The sequence below is a fragment of the Ovis canadensis genome, chromosome 4, assembly GCF_042477335.2.
Source record: "Ovis canadensis isolate MfBH-ARS-UI-01 breed Bighorn chromosome 4, ARS-UI_OviCan_v2, whole genome shotgun sequence".
Classification (NCBI taxonomy): domain Eukaryota; kingdom Metazoa; phylum Chordata; class Mammalia; order Artiodactyla; family Bovidae; genus Ovis; species Ovis canadensis.
The window spans coordinates 65,401,863-65,423,895 of record NC_091248.1 but is presented as its reverse complement, the minus strand read 5'-3'; the positions used below and the strand labels follow the sequence as shown (position 1 = coordinate 65,423,895).

Genomic DNA, 22,033 nt, shown 5'->3' with positions numbered 1-22,033 from the left:
CTCTTCATGTCAACTGTAAGAATGATCAAAACCTAACAGAGCTGAATGTAAGATACAGGATGGTTACTGACATCTGTAGGCAGAGCTGACATGTGGCCAAGAGGAACCAGTGTGCCTTTACCATCGTGAAAATGTTGTGACACCTTGGACTGGCTGAGAAACAGCCCCTGCCATGGCTCCCAGGAGTTCCTCAGCTGGCCTGATCTCCCCCAGGGGGAGCCCACCCATCCGGTCAATCACGACCAGCGCCTTCAGATCCAGGTTCCAATACTGTAGCTTGTATCTAATCTGACTGCTGGATTCAATATTCTACTGCTTATAAGCCATGTATAATACCAACCCTCAGAAGTTCTAGCTTTGCCAGCATCCATGTACAGGTGCATTCCCAAATTCTGACCCCCGCTTCCACCCCGCTCTGTGTGCTGCCACTCTCTCAGCATGGCGTCGAGCCTGAAGGAATTTTCTGGAATGGCCTCAGGTTTTTTTTTTTTTTTTTTAAACTTAGGTCAAATAATAAAATAAAACTTTATTAGTTGAAACTGAATTTTTAAAAGCTCCATTCCCAAACCTGGGAAATACATGGTAAAATCAGTAGCCTTTTAGCATTAAGGGCTGGGAAAGTGAAAATTTCTATACTACTTACTAGCTGCACACACTCAGACCAGAAAATCAATCTCTCTGAGCCTCAATTTCCTTATACATGAAATGAGGATAAACAGATACACCTATGTTAATTACGCTGCTGTAAGGATTACATGAACTGATGCTTGTCATGCATGTAAACAAGAGGACCAAGCACACAGTAGATGCTCACTGAAGATTAGCTCACACTGCAACAATCACAGTCGCCATCCGCTGTACTCGACAGCAGTAAGACGTTTCTCTTGCCATGATGTCTGTCACTCTCTCATCAGCACATCAGCTTTCTCCTAACGAGAAATGCAGTCAGAGTGGCAGCAATCAACGATCAGAACAGACACCATCACAGGTGTCAGAAACATGGCTTCTGATTTTTCTTCTCCTCAATCAAATATTTCAAAGAGAATCTAACTACTCAGCGTGGGAGTCACGCACGCATGGCTTGGGGACACAGGACAGAATCATGACTCATGAAACACTCACGAGGCACTCTCTCTCAATGTTGCCTTAGTTTGGAATAGCCTTACCTGACAGAAGCACAGTGACCTGCTCTGCTTTATTCGTTCTCATGAAGTCCCATGGGGACTGGGTGAAGCTCTGACCCGCTGACCACGGCACACTTCCTAGTTCAAAAAAAGGCAAAAGGAAACATCAAGAGATGCTTAAAAGGAATTCTTACAAGAGTCAATGTACACTCTCCTGTGTGAGACCCTAAAGGACTCTAGAGCTTGGACTGTCAGAGACACACACTATGAAAAGGGTCACACAAAGGGTTAACTCCAGCATAATTTTCACTGACATTCAGTGGGAGGCCTTCAAGCTATAGGGATTGAACAAAATCTGGAGAGTGCAAATATAAACAATATGTCCAGGGTGTAGTTTTTAAGAACAATGGAGATGACACCCTTCCACAGTTCTTCCAGTGCCTGCTTCACAAAGCTGGAGCACTTTGAATGAGGCAAGAGATCCTTTATGATCCTGTCCCTGACACCCTTTCCAACACATTTTTGGATTCACAGGCAACTTCAGGGGCTCAGAATAAATCAAACCTTTCACAGTTTGGGCTCTCTGCTCATTCTTGCTCAGAAATAAGGGCCCCGCTTTGAAAGTGTCCATTCTGGGGAGGGAGCAGTCATAAACACTTACATTCATCCCTTCCTTCCATAGATCAATTCCTAAATGCCTGTCCTCAGCACGACCCCAAAAGGCATACATAGCTCACCTGTAACTCACTGCTTCTCTGTTGCCCGTGGTCCCTTTAATCCAGCTTAGGTTTTTGATACCGTAAAGTTTCTCGTATACATACACATTAACAGTGTTATGGAGGCATACCTCCTTTTACTGTGCTTTGCTCTTTTGCGTGTCGCAGATATTGTTAACTACAAACTGAAGGCTCTTGATCTTGCATGGATCAAGTCTATCAAGCCATTCGTCCAACAGCCCATTTGCTCACTTTGTGCCTGTGTCACATTTTTGGTAATTCTCACAAAATTTCAGATGTTTTCACTCTCATTATATATGTCATGGTGATCTGTGATCAGTGATCTTTGATGTTACTATCGCAAAAAGATTATAATTTGCTGAAGGTTCAGATGATGGCAAGCACTTTTTAGCAAAAGTTTTTAATTTAGTATGTGTATTTTTTTAGACATTGCTCAGTTCAGTTCAATCGCTCAGTTGTGTCCAACTCTTTGCGACCCCATGAATTGCAGCACTCCAGGCCTCCCTGTCCATCACCAACTCCCGGAGTTCACTCAGACTCATGTCCATCGAGTCAGTGATGCTATCCAGCCATCTCATCCTCTGTCATCCCCTTCTCCTGCCCCCAATCCCTCCCAGCATCAGAGTCTTTTCCAATGAGTCAACTCTTTGCATGAGGTGGCCAGAGTACTGGAGTTTCAGCTTCAGCATCATTCCCTCCAAAGAAATCCCAGGGCTGATCTCCTTGCAGTCCAAGGGACTCTCAAGAGTCTTCTCCAACACCACAGTTCAAAAGCATCAATTCTTAGGCACTCTGCCTTCTTTACAGCCCAACTCTCACATCCATACATGACCACTGGAAAAACCATAGCCTTGACTAGATGGACCTTAGTCGGCAAAGTAATGTCTCTGCTTTTCAATATGCTATCTAGGTTGGTCATAACTTTCCTTCCAAGGAGTAAGCGTCTTTTAATTTCATGGCTGCAGTCACCATCTGCAGTGATTTTGGAGCCCCCCAAAATAAAGTCTGACACTGTTTCCACTGTTTCCCCATCTATTCCCCATGAAGTGATTGAACCAGATGCCATGATCTTCGTTTTCTGAATGTTGAGCTTTAAGCCAACTTTTTCACTCTCCTCTTTTACTTTCATCAAGAGGCTTTTTAGTTCCTCTTCACTTTCTGCCATAAGGGTGGTGTCATCTGCATATCTGAGGTGACTGATATTTCTCCAGGCAATCTTGATTCCAGCTTGTGCTTCTTCCAGCCCAGCGTTTCTCATGATGTACTCTGCATAGAAGTTAAATAAGCAGGGTGAAAATATACAGCCTTCACGTACTCCTTTTCCTATTTGAAATCAGTCTGTTGTTCCATGTCCAGTTCTAACTGTTGTTTCCTGACCTGCATACAGATTTCTTAAGAGGCAGGTCAGGTGGTCTGGTATTCCCATCTCTTTCAGAATTTCCCACAGTTTATTGTGATCCACACAGTCAAAGGCTTTGGCATAGTCAATACAGCAGAAATAGATGTTTTTCTGCAACTCTCTTGCTTTTTCCATAATCCAGCAGATGTTGGCAATTTGATCTCTGGTTCCTCTGGCTTTTCTAAAACCAGCTTGAACATCAGAAGTTCATGGTTCATGTATTGCTGAAGCCTGGCTTGGATAATTTTGAGCATTACTTTACTAGCATGTGAGATGAGTGCAATTGTGCGGTAGTTTGAGCATTCTTTGGCATTGTCTTTCTTTGGAATTGGAATGAAAACTGACCTTTTCCAGTCCTGTGGCCACTGCTGAGTTTTCCAAATTTGCTGGCATATTGAGTGCAGCACTTTCACAGCATCATCTTTCAGGATTTGAAATAGCTCAATAGGAATTCCATCACCTCCATAAACTGCAGTACATTGTAAGTAATTTTTATTTGCACTGAGAAACCAAAAAATACATGTGACTTGATTTATATTGGGAAACTTTTATTGCTGTGGTCTGGAACTGAACTTGCAGCATCCCTGAGGTATGCCTGTAATTACCAATCATCAAGTGGCCACAGCCAGGTAGCAAACTCAAGACCTAGCCCACAGAACTCAATGATTTTTTAGATATGAAATGCTACTTGGGTGCCCAAGTACTCAAGGACAAGAATGAACACCAGAACAGACTGGCCTTCGCACCCACTGCTCACAGAAGTACATGGATATGATGGAGGTGAACAACCACCTGCCTTCCCCCAGTTTCCAGATTAGTTGGATGAGGGTTGATGATGGAGGGCCTTTTCCTTCAAAGCAGGGCTGTGCTGACTTCGTTTATTGGAAGTCAGAAGAACCAGAGATCCCTGGGCAGACTCACACTTTAAATAACACTGCACCTGTGGGCAAATGAGGTCCTGAGAATCATTTGACTTCTTTTCTAAATGTACTTCTAAAATGATATAATAATTCTGTAATAATCATTTTAAGATCATAACAATCCATAAAATTAAGTTGTGAATAATCCGCTGTGTGGATCACAATAAACTGTGGAAAATTCTGAAAGAGATGGAAATACCAGACCACCTGACCTGCTTCTTGAGAAATCTGTATGCAGGTCAGGAAACAACAGTTAGAACTGGACATGGAACAACAGACTGGTTCCAAACAGGAAAAGGAGTACGTCAAGGCTGTATATTTTCACCCTGCTTATTTAACTTCTATGCAGAGTACATCATGAGAAACGCTGGGCTGGAAGAAACACAAGCTGGAATCAAGATTGCCGGGAGAAATATCAGTCACCTCAGATATGCAGATGACACCACCCTTATGGCAGAAAGTGAAGAGGAACTAAAAAGCCTCTTGATGAAAGTAAAAGAGGAGAGTGAAAAAGTTGGCTTAAAGCTCAACATTCAGAAAACGAAGATCATGGCATCTGGTTCAATCACTTCATGGGGAATAGATGGGGAAACAGTGGAAACAGTGTCAGACTTTATTTTGGGGGGCTCCAAAATCACTGCAGATGGTGACTGCAGCCATGAAGTTAAAAGACGCTTACTCCTTGGAAGGAAAGTTATGACCAACCTAGATAGCATATTGAAAAGCAGAGACATTACTTTGCCGACTAAGGTCCATCTAGTCAAGGCTATGGTTTTTCCAGTGATCATGTATGGATGTGCGAGAGTTGGACTGTGAAGAAAGCTGAGTGCCTAAGAATTGATGCTTTTGAACTGTGGTGTTGGAGAAGACTCTTGAGAGTCCCTTGGACTGTAAGGAGATCCAACCAGTCCATTCTAAAGGAGATCAGTCCTGGGTGTTCTTTGGAAGGAATGATGCTAAAGCTGAAACTCCAGTACTTTGGCCACCTCATGCAAAGAGTTGACTCATTGGAGAAGACTCTGATGCTGGGAGGGATTGGGGGCAGGAGGAGAAGGGGACGACAGAGGATGAGATGGCTAGATGGCATCACTGACTCAATGGACGTGAGTCTGCGTGAACCCCAGGAGATGGTGATGGACAGGGAGGCCTGGTGTGCTGCGATTCTGAACTGAACTGAATCCGCTTCAAAAATGAGAGGATATATATGTTTTCAAAGTGATTTAGGGTATCTGCCTGAATAGAACGAAACACTTTCTAATATAAGCTGATACATTAATCACATGCTGAAACTTGCCCTTTCCTCAATTTTGACTCTTCTTTTGGAACATGGTGCTATTGAAAATACACAGACCTTCTTATCAGACAGACTGGGATTTGAGAATTGACTGCTTTGTTCCTTAGCTGTGTGACCTCAGGCAAGTTATCTTGTTAACTAGTTATCTGTAAATGAGCCTGCTGTAAGGACTCAGTGAGGTCTGTATATAAATATAGCTCCTAGCACAGTCCTGACACCACAGAAGGTTCCCCATAGATGTCAGATCTCCTACTTGAACAGCAAAGAGGGTAACCAGGACAGTTAACATTTATAGTATATGTATTATGCTCACCAGAAGGCAAATCTTATCTTTTTAAATTCTTCGGGGTCCCATCAAACAGAAACAACCAGTTATCACCCCAACTCCTCCCAAGTGGAAGGCTTGACTACATCTTCATTATAGTGCTTCTTCTAACTCTCGTCTGAACGTAAGGTGTTCTTGCTCTACTGAATCTCTGGCGCAGTCCAAGTACAAACTTGGAGCTGTGTTCAGAGCTTGTGCATTTGCAAGCAGCTGCAATGTGGTTAGTTTCTTGCATTTATCAAAATAGCAAGTGCAATCACAAAGCCTCATCAAGGGCTTTCATGTTCTTCATTCTCTGGGTATTATTTGAGGTGTAAAAGCATTTTTATACCAACAGGCAACATTATGTAATGGCTGCATTATGAACACTCAAGGTTTTCAGCGCCAGCAGCTGCCAAAAGTGAGCTTTGAATGTAATTAATCAATGAACTATGAATCAGGTTAGGGAGCCCATAAACATAAATAAACCCAGAAATTTAACTTTCCCTTCATTGCAGGACTGCTGATACCTAATGTGATGGATCGCACACTGCTTGCACTGAGGCCAATGCTGGAGTCGGTGGTGCTATTAAACGTCATGTCTTCCAGGCTCCACCATCCATCAGAAGAGATTGCTTGGAAATGGTTTGTCAGAGCTTGACTCACTGCTTTTGAAAAATCATCCCAGGATGTCTGTTTGCGAATATTTAAAGCACATATTGTGTTTTCACATTCAAAGTCATCGGTACCGTAGTTGCCTCGTTCGATTTCACCCACTGAAATCCTTAAGGGTATTTTAAGAGCATCTATTGGAAGAAAAAAAAAAATTAGGGAAAAGAAATCCTGATAGGAAGTAAACCAGCAAAAATTTTACACAAAAAAGGAACAGATATAAACATTTTTTAAACAAAGCAAAGGACAGCCATCCTTTGTAAACACTGAATGAATATTTGTTTATTGGAGGAAATTTTGGTCTCCCAATCTCTTCATAGTTTCTTTGGAATCATGTTGCTTGAGCTCTTTATCTTTGTCTAATTGGCTGGTCTACTTCTTGATACCCCTGCTCGGCAAGATTCTCATATTCTTTCAAAAAGTGTCAGAGAAAACTGGAGCCCTCTCTTGACCCTGAACTCTCAACTGCCCTTTCTCCTCACCTTCCTTGAAAACATCATGAAGAAGAGGGGTTATTGCTGAATAGGTCAGTTGCTGCGGACAGTGGCTTCAGGCTCATATAGACTTTGGGCTTGGCCTCAGGATCACCTTCTACTAGCCATGTTTCCTTGCCTTATGTGCTCTATGCCCCAATTTCTCTATAAAATGGAAGGAAGGCACAAGTGAGTTGCTATGAAGAGTAAATGAATTTGTGTTTGGAGGGGCTTTAACACACTACTTGTATAACACATTATCTGTTAACACACTATCTTACAAGAACTAGTAGGTATTTGATAAACAGTGAACAGTGCAGTAGAAGCTTTTAAAATAATCCTTCCAATCTCTCTGTGATACCAACTGAGGTATTCCCCCAGGTGGGCAGCACCCCATGTACTTCTGTTCTCATGAACTGAATTATATGCAAGAGCCATTTGTCTTTCACCCCAGTCTTCATGTCTGTTGAACACAAACTCTAATTAGTAAATTAAATATTCCAGATACTGAAGAAATGAGTTCCTACTTCCAGAAAATCAGAACACTTTTAAAACTGAACAAAGGAGCTGCTATAAAAGTTTTTAATGCAACATGGATGAGATGGCTAAATAAAATTAGAAAAAAACTTAATTGTCTTGAGACAGATATTGTCATTAGTTTGCTTCATAAATATGTTTAAATCCTCAAACACTAGAAGCCACAGATGAAACATTAAAGGTGTGATCTGTTCAAGAATACATGGTACTTCCATCAGGAGAACTATATTAATATGAAGAGCTTCACCTAAAAGTTGATGAAAGAATTACTTGGAGTGTTTTAAATTAAAACAAAATGTTTAAAAATTTGTTATTTTTATACTCCCCTTCTTAAACTTTTCTTCTTTTTCCATTAACTGGCCAACTTGTTGTTCAGTTCCTAAGTCTTATCTGACTCACTGTGACCCCAAGGACTGTAGCATGCCGGGCTCCTCTGTCCTAAACTGTTTCCCAGACTTTGCTCAAATTCATGTCCGTTGAGTCAGTGATGCTATCTAAACATCTCATCCTTTGCCACCGCTTTCTCAGTTTGCTTTCAATCTTTTCCAGCATCAGGCTTCTCTTGTGGCTCAGCTGGTAAAGAATCTGCCTGCAATGAGGGAGACCTGGGTTCGATCCTTGGGTTGCGAAGATCCCCTGGAGAAGGCAAAGGCTATCCACTCCAGTATTCTGGCCTGGAGAATTTCATGGATGCTATAGTCCATGGGGTTGCAAAAAGTTGGACACGGCTGAGCAACTTTCACCTTCACCTTCCCAGCATCAGGGTCTTTTCCAATGAGTCAGCACTTCCCATCAGGTGGTCAAATACTGGAGCTTCAGCTTCAGCATCAGTCCTTCCAATGAACATTCAGGGCTGACTTCCTTTAGGATTGACTGGTTTGATCTCTGGGCAGTCCAAGGGACTCTCAAGAGTCTTCCACAGCACCACAGCTGGAAAACATCAATTCTTTGGCACTCAGCCTTTTTTATGGTCCAACTCTCACATCCATACATGACTTTTGGGAAAACCATAGCTTTGACTCTATGGACAAAGTGATATCTCTGCTTTCTAATACACTGTCTAGGTTTGTCATAGCTTTCCTTCCAAGGAGCAAGCATCTTTTCATGACTGCAGTCATCGTCTACAGTGATTTTGGAGCCCAAGAAAATAAAGTTTCTCATTGCTTCCAAAAGGACCAGATGCCATGGTCTTAGTTTTTTGAATGTTGAGTTTTAACCCAGTTATTTCACTCTCCTCTTTCTCCCTCATCAAGAGGCCCTTTAGTTCCTCTTCACTTTTTGCCATTGCAATTAGAGTTCTATCCTCTGCATATCTGAGCTTATTGATATTTCTCCTGGCAGTCTTGATCCCAGCTTGTGATCCATCCAGCCCAGCATTTTGCATGACATACTCTGCATGTGTACATGCTAAGGTGCTTCAGTTTTGTCTGACTCTTTGTGACCTCATGGACTATAGCCTGCCGGGCACCTCTGTCCATGGGCTTCTCCAGGCAAGAACACTGGAATGGGTTGCCAGGCCCTCTTTCAGAGATAGAACCCCTATCTCTTATGTCTTTTGCATTGGCAGGCAGGTTCTTTACCATTAGCGCCACCTGGGAAGCCCAGTCCTCTGAATAGAAGTTAAATAAACAGGGTGACAATATATAGCCTTGATGTACTGCTTTCTCAATTTTGAACTAGTCAACTACTGTGTGTCCGGTTCTAACTAATGCTTCTTGACCTGCATACCCGTTTCTCAGCAGACAGGTAAGGGAGTCTGGTACTCCCCTCTCTTAAGAAGTTTTAACAAACTGTTGGGATCCACACAGTCAAAGACTTAACATACTTACTGAAGCAGAAATAGATGCTTTTTCAGGAATTCCCTTGCTTTTTCTATGATCCAAAGGATATTGGCAATTTGGTCTCTGGTTCCTCTGCCTTTTCTAAATCCAGCTTATACATCTGGAAGTTCTTGGTTCACATACTGTTGAAGAATTTTGAGAATAACCTTGCAAACATGCAGAATGAGGGCAACTGTGTTTGAATATCTTTGGCATTGCTCTTCTCTGGGATTGGAATGAAAATTAACCTTTCTAGTCCTATGGCCACTTCTGAGTTTTCCAAATTTGCTGATGTACTGAATGCACCCCTTCAACAGCATCATTTTTTAGGATTTTAAGCAGCTCAACTGGAACTCCTTCACCTCTACTAGCTTTGTTCGTAGTGATGCTTCCTGAGGCCCACTTGATTTCACACTCCAGGATGTCTGGCTCTAGGTGAGTTACCACACCATCGTGGTTATCCGGGTCATTAAGACCTTCCTTGTACAGTTCTTCAGTGTATTCTTGCCCCCTCTTCTTAATCTCTTCTGCTTCTGTTAGGTCCTTACCATTTCTGTCTTTTATCAGGCACCATCCTCACATGATATGTTCCCTTGATATTTCCAAGTTTCTTGAAGTGATCTCTGGTATTTCCCATTCTATTGTTTACTTCTTTGCACTGTTCATTTATGAAGGGCTTCTTATCGTTCCTTGCTATTCTCTGGAATTCTGCATTCAGTTGGATATACCTTTCCTTTTCTCCTTTGCCTTTCACTTATCTTCTTTTCTCAGCTATTTGTAAAGCCTCCTCAGACAACCACTTTGCCATCCTGCATTTGTTTTTCTTTGGTATGGTTTTGATCACTAATTCCTGTACAATGTTATGAACCTCAGTCCATAGTTCTTCAGATAATCTATCAGATCTGCCCCTTTGAAGCTAGTCGTCACCATCACTGTATAATCATAAGGGATTTGATTAAGGTCATACCTGAATGGCTTAGTGGTTTTCCCTACTTTCTTCAATTTAATCCTGAGTTCTGCAATAAGGAGCCCATGATCTGAGCCACAGGCAGCTCCAGGTCTTGTTTTTTTTTTTTTTTTTTTTTTGCTGACTATATAGAGCTTCTCCATCTTGGTCTGTGAAGAACATAACCAATCTGATATTGGTACTGACCACCTGATGATGTCCACGTCTGGTCATCTCTTGGGTTGTTGGAAAATGGTATTTGCTATGACCAGTGTGTTCTCTTAAGAAAACTCATTAGCCTTTGCCCTGCTTCTTTATCTTGTGCCCCAAGGCCAAACTTGCCTGTTATTCTGGGTCTCTCTTGACTTCCTACTTTTGCATTCAAATTCCCTATGATGAAAGACATCTTTTTTTGGTGTTAGTTCTAGAAAGTCTTGTAAGCCTTCATAGAAGTAGTCAACTTTAGCTTCTTCTGCATCAGTGGTTGGCACATTGACTTGGATTACTGTGATGTTGAATGGTTTGCTTTGGAAAAAAACCAAGATCATTCTATCGTTTTTGAGATTGCACTGAAGTATTGCATATTGGACTCTATGAGGGCTATTCCATTTCTTCTAAGTGATTCTTGCCCACAGTAGTAGATACAATGGTCATCTGAATTAAATTTGACCATTTTTGTCCATTTTAGTTCACTGATTCCTAAGGTGCTGATGTTCAATCTTGCCATCTCCTGCTTGACCACGTCCAATTTACCTTGATTCATGGACCTAACATTCCAGGTTCCTATGCAATATTGTTCTTTACTGCATCAGACTTTACTTTCAACACCAGACACATTCACAACTGAGCATCATTTCTGCTTTGGCCCAGACATTTCATTCTTTCTGGAACTATTAGTAATTGCCCTCTGCTCTTCCTCGGTAGCATATTGGACACCTTCTGACACAGAGGGCTCATCTTCTGGTGTTATATCCGTTTGCCTCTTCATACTGTTGATTGGGTTCTCTTGGCAAAAAATACTGGAGTGGGTTGCCACTTCTTCCTTCAGTGGACCACATTTTATCATAACTCTTCACTATGACCCGTTCGTCTTGGGTGGCCCTGCATGGCAAGGCTCATGGCTTCACTGAGTTATGCAAGTCCTTTCACCACAAGAAGGCTGTAATTGATGAAGAGGAAATGACCAACTTCTAGATTTTATTTTCGGTCTTTACTCCGCAGCTTCCAACATAACTGATCGCTCTGCTCTTTAATACACTCCTCATGGATTTCCTTACACCTCACTGGTCATCCTCTAATATTGTTCCTTGGCTGGCCCCTTCCCTTTTTGCAGACTTCTTAATAACAGAGTCTGGCAAGCCTCATTTATTTCGCTTATTTTTTTCTATCTGTGTTCAATGCCTTCATAACCTAATCCAGTTCCATGACTTTAAAAACTATCTCTAGACTGCTGACTCTCAGATTTGTAAACCCAGCTCATACCCATCTTCACAATTCTTGCTAATCTGATACCTCCTACAGAGACATCCTAACAGATGTCTCAAATTCGTAATTCAAACTGTAACTCCTGACCTTTGTCGAAAAAATCAGCTTCATCCACAGCCTTTCCCTTGACAGCTGAGGGCAACGCTATACTGCCAGTTGTTCAGGCTGAAAATCTTGGAAGTTATCCATAAATCCCCTCTCTTGTACTTCACAGTAAGTCATTAGGCAGTTCTGTTGGCTTATCCTTAGCTATATCCAGAACCCATATGTCCCTATCTACTACGATCCTGAACTGAGAAGTCATTACTGGCTACATTAGGCCTGTGACTTCCTAGTTGATTTTTGACAAAGCAGTCAGAGACACCACTATGATGTACACCATTCTTATTAGGGACATTGCCAGGATTCACTTTTACAATTATTATGAGATTCCTTTGATTTTATCTTTTCTTAGTAACCATTTAAACAGTTTTTTTGGGAATATAGTTGATTTACAATGTTGTATTAGTTAGAAGCTCACTTATGTCTAATAGGTCGATAAAAGCAAATTTTAACATGAAATAGCTAACAAATATCTTTTTAGGGTAGGAATGCTTATAATGTTCCTAAATTTTAAAATGACAAAAATTCTTTAAAAAAAAAATGTACACCAGGTCCCGTCACTACTATGCTCAAACACTGAAATAGCTACCTTAAGTTCCCAGAATGACTCCACCCTCCTCCATCCTGAAAGGTCTCTGACCTGTCTTCTTCCTTCCTTCCCTCACTCATTCCAACCCAGTCATTCAGCCCTGAGCGCCCTTCCTCAGACACACAGATAGGCTCCTGCTTGTTAGGGCTTCAGTCCACTTGACGCTCTGCCTGCAGAGTTCTTACCTGAGAGATCCTCAGAGCTACCCCTTCCTCACCTCCAAGTGTTTGCTCAGATGTCTTGGTGGTGAGGCTACCTGCCTATCATTTTAAAAACTGAAACCCACCCTCTCACTCTCCATCCCTCTTAGTCTTTAATGTAGCAAATATTACCATCTCACATACTATATAATGAATCATTTATGTTTATTGTTCATATTCTGTCTCAATATTAGAGTGTAAGCTCAAGACCACTACTGAGAGAGCTGGCTGACTAAAGGGTTGAGTGATAATCCTGACATAAGATGTCGTACTATTTCATCTGATCCACTACTCAAGGTTGGTAGGTGCCCAATATGCTACCGGAGATCAGTGGAGAATTAACTTCAGAAAAAATGAAGGGATGGAGCCAAAGCAGAAACAACACGCAGTTGTGGATGTGACTGGTGACAGAAGCAAACTCTGATGCTGTAAACAGCAATACTGCATAGGAACCTGGAATGTTAGGCCCATGAATCAGGGTAAACTGGAAGTGGTCAAACAGGAGATGGCAAGAGTGAACATCGACATTCTAGGAATCAGCAAACTAAGATGGACTGGAATGGATGAATTTAACTCAGATGACCACTATATCTACTACTGTGGGCAGGAATCCCTTAGAAGAAATGGAGTAGCCATGATGCTCAACAAGAGAGCTGGAAATACAGTACTTGGATGCAATCTCAAAAACGACAGAGTGATCTCTGTTCATTTCCAAGGCAAACCATTCAATATCATGGTAATCCAAGTCTATATCCTGCCCAGAAATGCTGAAGAAGCTGAAGTTGAACGGTTCTATGAAGACCTACAAGACCTTTTAGAACTAACACCCAAAAAAGATGTCCTTTGCATTATAGGGGACTGGAATGCAAAAGTAGGAGGTCAAGAAACACCCGGAGTAACAGGCAAATTTGGCCTTGGAGTATGGAATGAAGCAGGGAAAAGGCTAATAGAGTTTTGCCAAGAGAACGCACTGGTCATAGCAAACACCCTCTTCCAATAACACGAGAGAAGACTCTACACATGGACATCACCAGATGGCCAACACCAACTGATTATATTCTTTGCAGCCAAAGATGAGAAAGCTCTATACAGTCAGCAAAAACAAGACTGGGAGCAGACTGTGGCTCAGATCATGAATTTCTTATTGCCAAATTCAGACTTAAATTGAAGAAAGTGGGGAAAACCACTGGACCATTCAGGTATGACCTAAATCAAATCCCTTATGATTATACAGTGGAAATGAGAAATAGATTTAAGGGCCTAGATCTAATAGACAGAGTGCCTGATGAACTATGGAATGAGGTTTGTGACGCTGTACAGGAGACAGGGATCAAGACCATCCCCAAGAAAAAGAAATACAAAAAGCAAAATGGCTGTCTGAGGAGGCCTTACAAATAGCTGTGAAAAGAAGAGAAGAGAAAAGCAAAGGAGAAAAGGAAAGATATACCCATCTGAATGGAGAGTTCCAAAGAATACCAAGAAGAGATAAGAAAGCCTTCCTCAGCAATCAATGCAAAGAAACAGAGGGAAAAAACAGAATGGAAAAGATCAGAGATCTCTTTAAGAAAATTAGAGATACCAAGCGAACATTTTATGCAAAGATGGGCTCGATAAACGACAGAAATGGTATGGACCTAACAGAAGCAGAAGATATTAAGAAGAGGTGGCAAGAATACACAGAAGAACTGTGCAAAAAAGATCTTCACGAACCAGATAATCACAATGGTGTGATCACTCACCTAGAGCCAGACATCCTGGAATGTGAAGTGAAGTGGGCCCTCAAAAGCATCGCTATGAACAAAGCTAGTGGAGGTGATGGAATTCCAGTTGAGCTATTTCAAATTCTAAAAGATGATGCTGTGAAAGTGCTGCACTCAATATGCCAGCAAATTTGGAAAACTCAGCAGTGGCCACAGGACTGGAAAAGGTCACTTTTCATTCCAATCCCAAAGAAAGGCAATGCCAAAGAATGCTCAAACTACTGCACAATTGCACTCATCTCACACACTAGTAAAATAATGCTCAAAATTTTCTAAGCCAGGCTTTAACAATACATGAACTGTGAACTTCAAGATGTTCAAGCTGACTTTAGAAAAGACAGAGGAACCAGAGATCAAATTGCCAACATCTGCTGGATCATGGAAAAAGTAAGAGAGTTCCAGAAAAACATCTATTTCTGCTTTATTGACTATGCAAAGCCTTTGACTCTGTGGATCACAATAACCTGTGAAATATTCTGGAAGAGATGGAAATACCAGACCCCCTAACCTGCCTCTTGAGAAACCTGTATGCAGGTCAGGAAGCAACAGTTAGAACTGGACATGGAACAACCGACTGGTTCCAAACAGGAAAAGGAGTACATCAAGGCTGTATATTGTCACTCTGCTTATTTAACTTATATGCAGGGTATATCATGAGAAACACTGGGCTGGATGAAGCACAAGCTGCATCAAGATTGCCTGGAGAAATATCAATAACCTCAGATATGTAGATGACACCACCCTTATGGCAGAAAGTGAAGAAGAACAAAAGAGCCTCTTGATGAAAGTGAAAGAGAGTGAAAAAGTTGGCTTAAACCTCATCATTCAGAAAAGTAAGATCATGGCATCGGTCCCATCACTTCATGGCGAATAGATGGGGAAACAGGGGAAACAGTGGCTGACTATTTTTCTGGGCTCCAAATTTTTGCAGATGGTTATTGCAGCCATCAAATTAAAAGACACTTGCTCCTTGGAAGGAAAGTTATGACCAACCTAGACAGCATATTGAAAAGCAGAGACATTACTTTGCCAACAAAGGTCTGTCTAGTCAAGGCTATGGTTTTTCCAGAAGTCATGTATGGATGTGAAAGCTGGACTATAAAGAAAGCTGAGTGCAGAAGAATTGATGCTTTTGAACTGTGGTGTTAGAGAAGACTCTTGAGAGTCCCTTGCACTCCAAGGAGATCCAACCAGTCCATCCTAAAGGAGATCAGTCCTGGGTGTTCATTGGAAGGACTGATGTTGAAGCTGAAGCTCCAATATTTTGGCCACCTGATGCCAACAGCTGACTCATTTGAAAAGACCCTGATGCTGGGAAAGATTGAGGGCAGGAGGAGAAGGGGACAAAGGATGAGATGGTTGGATGGCATCACTGACTCAATGGACACAAAACGGGTAGGCTCCGGGAGTTGGTGATGGACAGGGAGGCCTGGCGTGCTGCAGTTCATGGGATTGCAAAGAGTCGGACACTACTGAGCGACTGAACTGAACTGAGCACTCCAAATTCACACACCTGCAAGTGAAATTCACAGCATGTGCTGAGAAGCTATACTCTTAGAGCTGTAATGGAACCAAATGGTTATCTTCCTACACAGGCAGGCAACCAGATATTGAGAGATAACTGACCTACCTACATTCACACTGTCAGCTAAAGCAAACTACTTGGCCATGATTTTTTTTCCTATCTTCCTAGTCTCATGTCTAAAAAGCTAAAGATAATCTAAGTTAGAAGAAAAAAAAAAGCAATGATTATCAAATATTGTCCTAGGTCAAAGATGAGAAAGAGCTAGCACTATTTCAGTAATTCTGTAAAAAGCCATTCTACACAGAAAAATAAAGGTATCCCATTTATAATCAGTGTTTCTATAGCAGCTAGTGTTCAATGGAAGTTAAGAAGAGAATGAGAAAACTGAAGCTGCATCAGTATCTTTCCCGCAGTCCCAGAGGCCCCTGCATTGCAGATGCAGGACAAGCAACGCAGCTGCACAGGGCACTCACTCAGATTCTCCAGCAGGTGCTTGCAGTCATCAGTAGCAACATCGTGTGCGGTCCGGTTACACTTATCTCTTCTTTCCGGCTCCAGCCCTCCGTGCCTACACAAGACTTCTAGGCAGTTCTGTGAAGACAAGAACTCCATTACCTCCTGTCCAAATGAATCAACTCAAGTGAACACTCCAAGGGAAGATTCAGTGGCCTGTAGCAAGCCAATCAGGAATTCTCAATCAGAAAGCTTATTTCTTTTCCAACAACCCAAATATACATATAAATCTAAACACTGTCTCCAAGTGAAAAGCAAAGAGGGTTTCATTTACATGTGATTCACAAGATCAAAACACTGCTGCTCTTAGAACAGTCTCTTAGGTTTCAAGTGAAAAAACTGGCTTACTAATTACTCAGTTTGCAGAGTGCCATTAAGGAAAAAAGACTTGGGCAAACAGTATCCTTTTATGGTAATCTGGAAATACAAAAAGACTTCTGCTACAACCAAACGCCCAGCGTTGTCTTCTAGACCAGATATTGTCTTCCTGGTCATAAAAGTGCAGGGTTCTAATTCTGTCCCAGAGTCCTTGTAACCACAAATATATTTTGGATCTTATGTTGTCTTATTTTTATTTGAAAATTATATGTAAACACCACATTGACTGAGGTTTTAGAAAAACACTCTTAATCGACATGGGAATTACATGCCCTTGCCTTTTCAGTTTCTTCTGTGTTGCTCCAGGGAGTCTCCACTCAAAAGGTATCACTAGCCTTTGAGGTGAAAGGTCTTAGTTTCCCAAAGTTTTTCAATTCAAAGTGGTAGACAGACAATATATATATATACAAACATTTTCAAGTAAGTGCAAGGCAGGATACTACATTGGGATATTTATCAAGGAGCTCTGTTATTCCAATTTCTACTACTTCTTAATTTGTCTTCTGATTTCCCATCAAAGTAAGCACAAAACAGAATAAACCAGAAACCATGAAAAGGAACTAACAACCAAAGCAAGTACTGTTCTTTCATCACTTCCCTACATGTACACACACACCTACACCTACACACCTACACACACAGAGGCTTTGGGCTGACTTTTGCTTCTGACCACACAGTAAACTAGGCAGTCTGAACAGCTTTCCCTAATCTTGCTCTAAGATATTTTTTGTGTGTTTTATAAAACATGTTTTCCTTACTGATATATAATATCTATGTAGAAAAGTACATAAATAAGTGTGAAGCTTGCAGAATTATCACAGAGTGAACATACTTGTGGGCGGAGGACTCTGGAAGCCTCCTTAATGTTCCATCTCAACCACTAATCCCTCCTTTCTCCTCACAAAGGCAGCTACTATTATGATTTCTAAGATGAGAAGTCCACTTAGCCTGTTTTAAGAGTTTTATATAAATGGAACCATATTACAGGTACACTTTTATATCTGGCTTCTTTTCATTCACCATAATGCTATAAAATTCATACATGTATTAGGAATAGTTATAATTCAGTTCATCCTGTTTTAAAATTACTGTGTATCACATGGATATACCACAATTTATCTCTACTCTTGTTGGTGGACATTTGGGTTCTACTATGGACATTCTGATATGTGTCCTCTGGCAGACACAGGTACACACTTCTATTGTGTATACATACAGAGTTGGTCTGCTGGGGAACAGGGTATGCCCATGTTCTGTATCTGTGTATACTGCAAAGAGCTTTTAAAAGTGGCTATACCAAACTCCACTCCCACCAGGAGTATATCTGAGTTCCAGTTGCTTCCTATTGCCTCCTAAACGTATTTTTAAATGCAATCATAGTCCACGAGGAAATGCAAGGAATGCATAAGGGTCAGAAAGAAAAAGAGAAAGCTGAGATCACCAAGTAAGCGAAATATGAAAAGGAAGCCAGTGCTGATTTAATATAGGGGCTCTTTTTGGATGCTGAGGGGATGGGAGACAAAGCCTTGGTACCTGCAAAATGGAGGAGCTGAGTCAGAGGACCTTTGAATCAAGAAAATCTGTTTGCCTGCAAAGGGATTAACTGTCAGCATTTATCACTGCTGCTGTTGAGGCTGGAGGGATCTCCTCTAACAATGAAAGTCTGGCTTTCATAGGTGTGGGGTTCAAGTTTTAAAAAATCACTAAGCTAAGAAATGAACTAAAAACTTAGCCAAATAAATAAATAATAGTTTTTATCCCATTGATATTACTAATTTGTACAAAATCAGTAAATGCATGAGAGTTAATGAAATTGATTCAAATGAAAGATTCAAGCAGAATGGAATCTGAGCACTAAACTTCATGAATTCTCAGATGATAGGAGACAGAAGTAATACATTTATTACACAAGGTAGTACAGGTTAGAGGTAAAACAGACCTGGGGTCTTATCCTGCCATTATAAATGATTTTTATCTGACTTTTGGTAAATCATTTACCATTTTTCTGCTTCAGTTTCCTTATCTGTGCCTCATATATCTGTATTTCATGAGGTTGTTAGGTGATTTCAATGAAAAGATAGGTAATTTATATTCTTGGCACATAAAACACTCTCAATATTTATTAGCTTGCTGTATTTGTTACAATCAACATAATCATCACTAATTAGAAAACAGCCCAAGTATTCAGGTAAGTGGTGAGGAATTATAGTACATCAACAAATGTCATAATTCTAGGTGATGTTAGTTCAAATTAGAAACAGAAATGATAAAAGATACAACCAAAATTTGCAAGATTCAAGTCCACCTATAAGGTGGGTTGTGTATAATTATTATAGTCAGGCAGATCAGTAGGCAATAATCTAAGTAGTGGCTTTCTCTATAAGGAAGCGCAGAATGTCAGACAGATAGCAGGATAAGGCATATCCAAATAGAGCCACAACTGTGAGTTTCACAGCACTCTGCTGGGCTCCATGGGGAACACAAAGAAGATGAAAACCTTACCTAACCGACACTTAACAACAGCGGCTACAAAAACTATTCAAGCACATGCTAAGTGCCAGGCACCGTTACAACACTGCACACGTATTTAGTGCTCATCAAACCTCACAACGTTATGAAATAGATACGAAGCACCTGGGTGCCAGGAGCTGTGTTAAAACCCCAGGGTTGTGACGATGAATAAGGTAACAGTTCTGTTTCTCCAGTAGAAACATGACATGTTGTCAAGAGTCATGAGGAAAACATGCAGGAAAGGGGGCCTATGGAAGTGAGGGGCAAAGCTTTCCTCAGCAGAAGAGGAAGTGGGAAAGGTAGAGAAAAACATCTAAGCTCTCTCGTTGATGGGTGGGATCTGAGTGAAGAGAACAAATGCTGTGATGCCAACCGCTGTTTCTGGACATGGATTCTCAGGGGACCTAAACTGGGCAGGCTGTTCCAAGGGATGTAGAACAAGAGTCCCGATGAATAAGACTCAGTCAAAGCGCTATTAACCACAACACAGATACATGTCTCCAGCGAGCAGAGACTTTAAAAGACAGTGGGCTTTGGTTCGGCTCCTATTCCCACTCACATCCCAATCGCCAGAACTTAGGTAGGCAGCCATGGTCATCTTCCAGGAAGCTGGAAAATGTAGTCTTTATTTGGGGCTGAACTCTGAGAGGTTCGTTATTGTAGAAGAGGGGAGAAGGGATGTTTAGGGTCAATGAACCACCTCTGTCAGTGGCCTTTAAGAGCTGAGAAGAAAGGGTATCAGTGCCAGGCAGACTAAGGAGAACACCCAAGTCCAAAGAGCTAGAGATAAGATCCAGGGCAGGGCAGGAAAGAGAGACTGAGCTTGGGCAGAGGGAGTGGGAGGGAATTCAGCCTGCAAATGCACAGGTGAGGTCCAGCACACGCGTCAGGAACAACCTTGGGATGTGGCTGTGCCCACTGTTGGGCAGAGCAGGGGAGACGGAGAAACAACACAATGGGTAACAGCTGAGGAAGCAGACATTTAGCGGGGAGATGAAGGTGGCTGGAGTTAGCCATGAAGAGCTGAGGGTGAGGGAGCATGGACTCTTTGCAGGAGACATAAGGATACATCTGGGCAGACAAGTGCCATGATCAACTCAGTTCTGAAAACCAATTAGTGAGTTTGGAAGACATACTGAAAAACAAAGTGACAGAAAAAAGACCAGTTAAGAAAGAACTGTCATAAAATTTACTCATTTACTCACTGATTCAACAAACATTTAGTACTCATGGGCCAGAGACTGCTGAGTACAATATATACAATGATGAAAAGTGATTTTTTTGGAGGCAGTGGAGAGGGAAGGAGGTATATAAATAATTCCAGTAAAGAATAAGCTCCCTAAGTGAAGTGTGAAGAGGTACCCTGGGAGCAATGAACTCCTGGAAGCCAAGACCTAAGCTGAGATGTTTTCCAGGCAGGGAGGGGTCAGGACAGAAGGGGCCGTCTCGGGTAATGGGAACAGCAGATGCAAAAGCAGGGAGAGGAGACAGCACAGGATGTCTGCAGGATTCGAGCAGAGAGCACAGGGGAGAAGGGGCCAGGAGTGTGCTGGTGCGAAGAGGCTGAGGCCGAAACTGGAAGGGACCTGACTGTCATGTACAGGGCTGGCACTCATCCTCGAAGTGACAGAAAGATCAGTTATCCTTGGAAAGATGAAGGGTAAACTACATAACCAACTCCCCCTGTGAGAAAGGTCCCTCTCAAAGCAGCATAAAGGAGGTGGTGAGACTGGAGATGGGGAGACCACAGCAGCCTATGCAAGTTCAGACAGCCTGTGATGAGGGCTCCCCAAGGGACATCCTGGAATGTGTTTAAAAGCACAGCCTCCTCTTTGTTCATGCACTCATTTATAAAGGAATAAAATCTAGAATTGTATCCATCATTTGAACTCAGTAACTTAGGAAGATGGGGCAAGAGACACAAATGTCAGATGATGTCACTGGATTACGAGAGGAGGAACAGACATGCATTATAGACACAGAAGTCTGGGGACACATCCTCATGGAGCTGTTTGGTGGAAATAAATGTGAATATGGCCATCAACAGGGCTTCCTGGATGGCTCAGCAGTAAAGAATCCGCCTGCAATGCATGAGACTTGCAGGAGATATGGGTTCAATCCCTGATCAGGAAGACCCCCTGGAGAAGGAACTGGCAACCCACTCCAATATTCTTGCCTGGGAAATCCCAGGGACAGAGGAGCCTGGCGGGCTACAGTCCATGGGGTCGCAAAGAGCTGGACACAACTGAGTGACTAATCACCAGCACCACCACTATAGATAGAGAGCAATGGCCATCGATAGGGTTACCATACATCTGTCTAAACTGAGACACTTTTAGGAGTAAAAGGGGGCGCTGTTAATGGTTCCACTGGGATGACGGACATCCACAAGGACTGTATTGGGCCAACTGGGGTATCAAGGAGATGCCCTGTAAATCATGGGCTTCCTACACAGGATCTTCCTGAAAGGACTGAGGACATGAATAAGTGGGCTAGAGAGAAGATTTTGGAACCTCTATAGATTATATTCTGGGGACCAGTAAGATCATTCAAAGGGAAAAGTATAAAGTGAGAGGAGAAAAAGGGTCAAACTAGATCCATGAAAGGTGTCAGTGGAAAACACTGGAAAACATGGGAAAGTGCAGATCTTCAGTGAGGGGTGGGAGCACAACTCTGGTTGGCCAAGTTTATGTGAGAATCCTTTAGGATCCTGTCAGTGAGTCATTGGTGGTTAAATTAAGCAA

At 41.9% G+C, this 22,033-nt stretch overlaps 1 protein-coding gene across 3 annotated transcripts in view; it reads right to left on the bottom strand.

Annotated features, from left to right (window-relative positions):
- Positions 1 to 22,033, bottom strand: part of CTTNBP2 (cortactin binding protein 2) — a 173,322-nt gene that overhangs the window by 47,956 nt on the left and 103,333 nt on the right. For all 3 annotated transcript variants that reach the window (XM_069587936.1, XM_069587937.1, XM_069587938.1), the window contains 3 exons: positions 16,361 to 16,478; positions 6,309 to 6,584; positions 1,167 to 1,262 (listed from right to left, as the gene is read on the bottom strand). In XM_069587936.1, the coding sequence (XP_069444037.1) occupies positions 1,167 to 1,262; positions 6,309 to 6,584; positions 16,361 to 16,478 (490 nt within the window). The remainder of the gene's footprint in view (positions 1 to 1,166; positions 1,263 to 6,308; positions 6,585 to 16,360; positions 16,479 to 22,033) is intronic.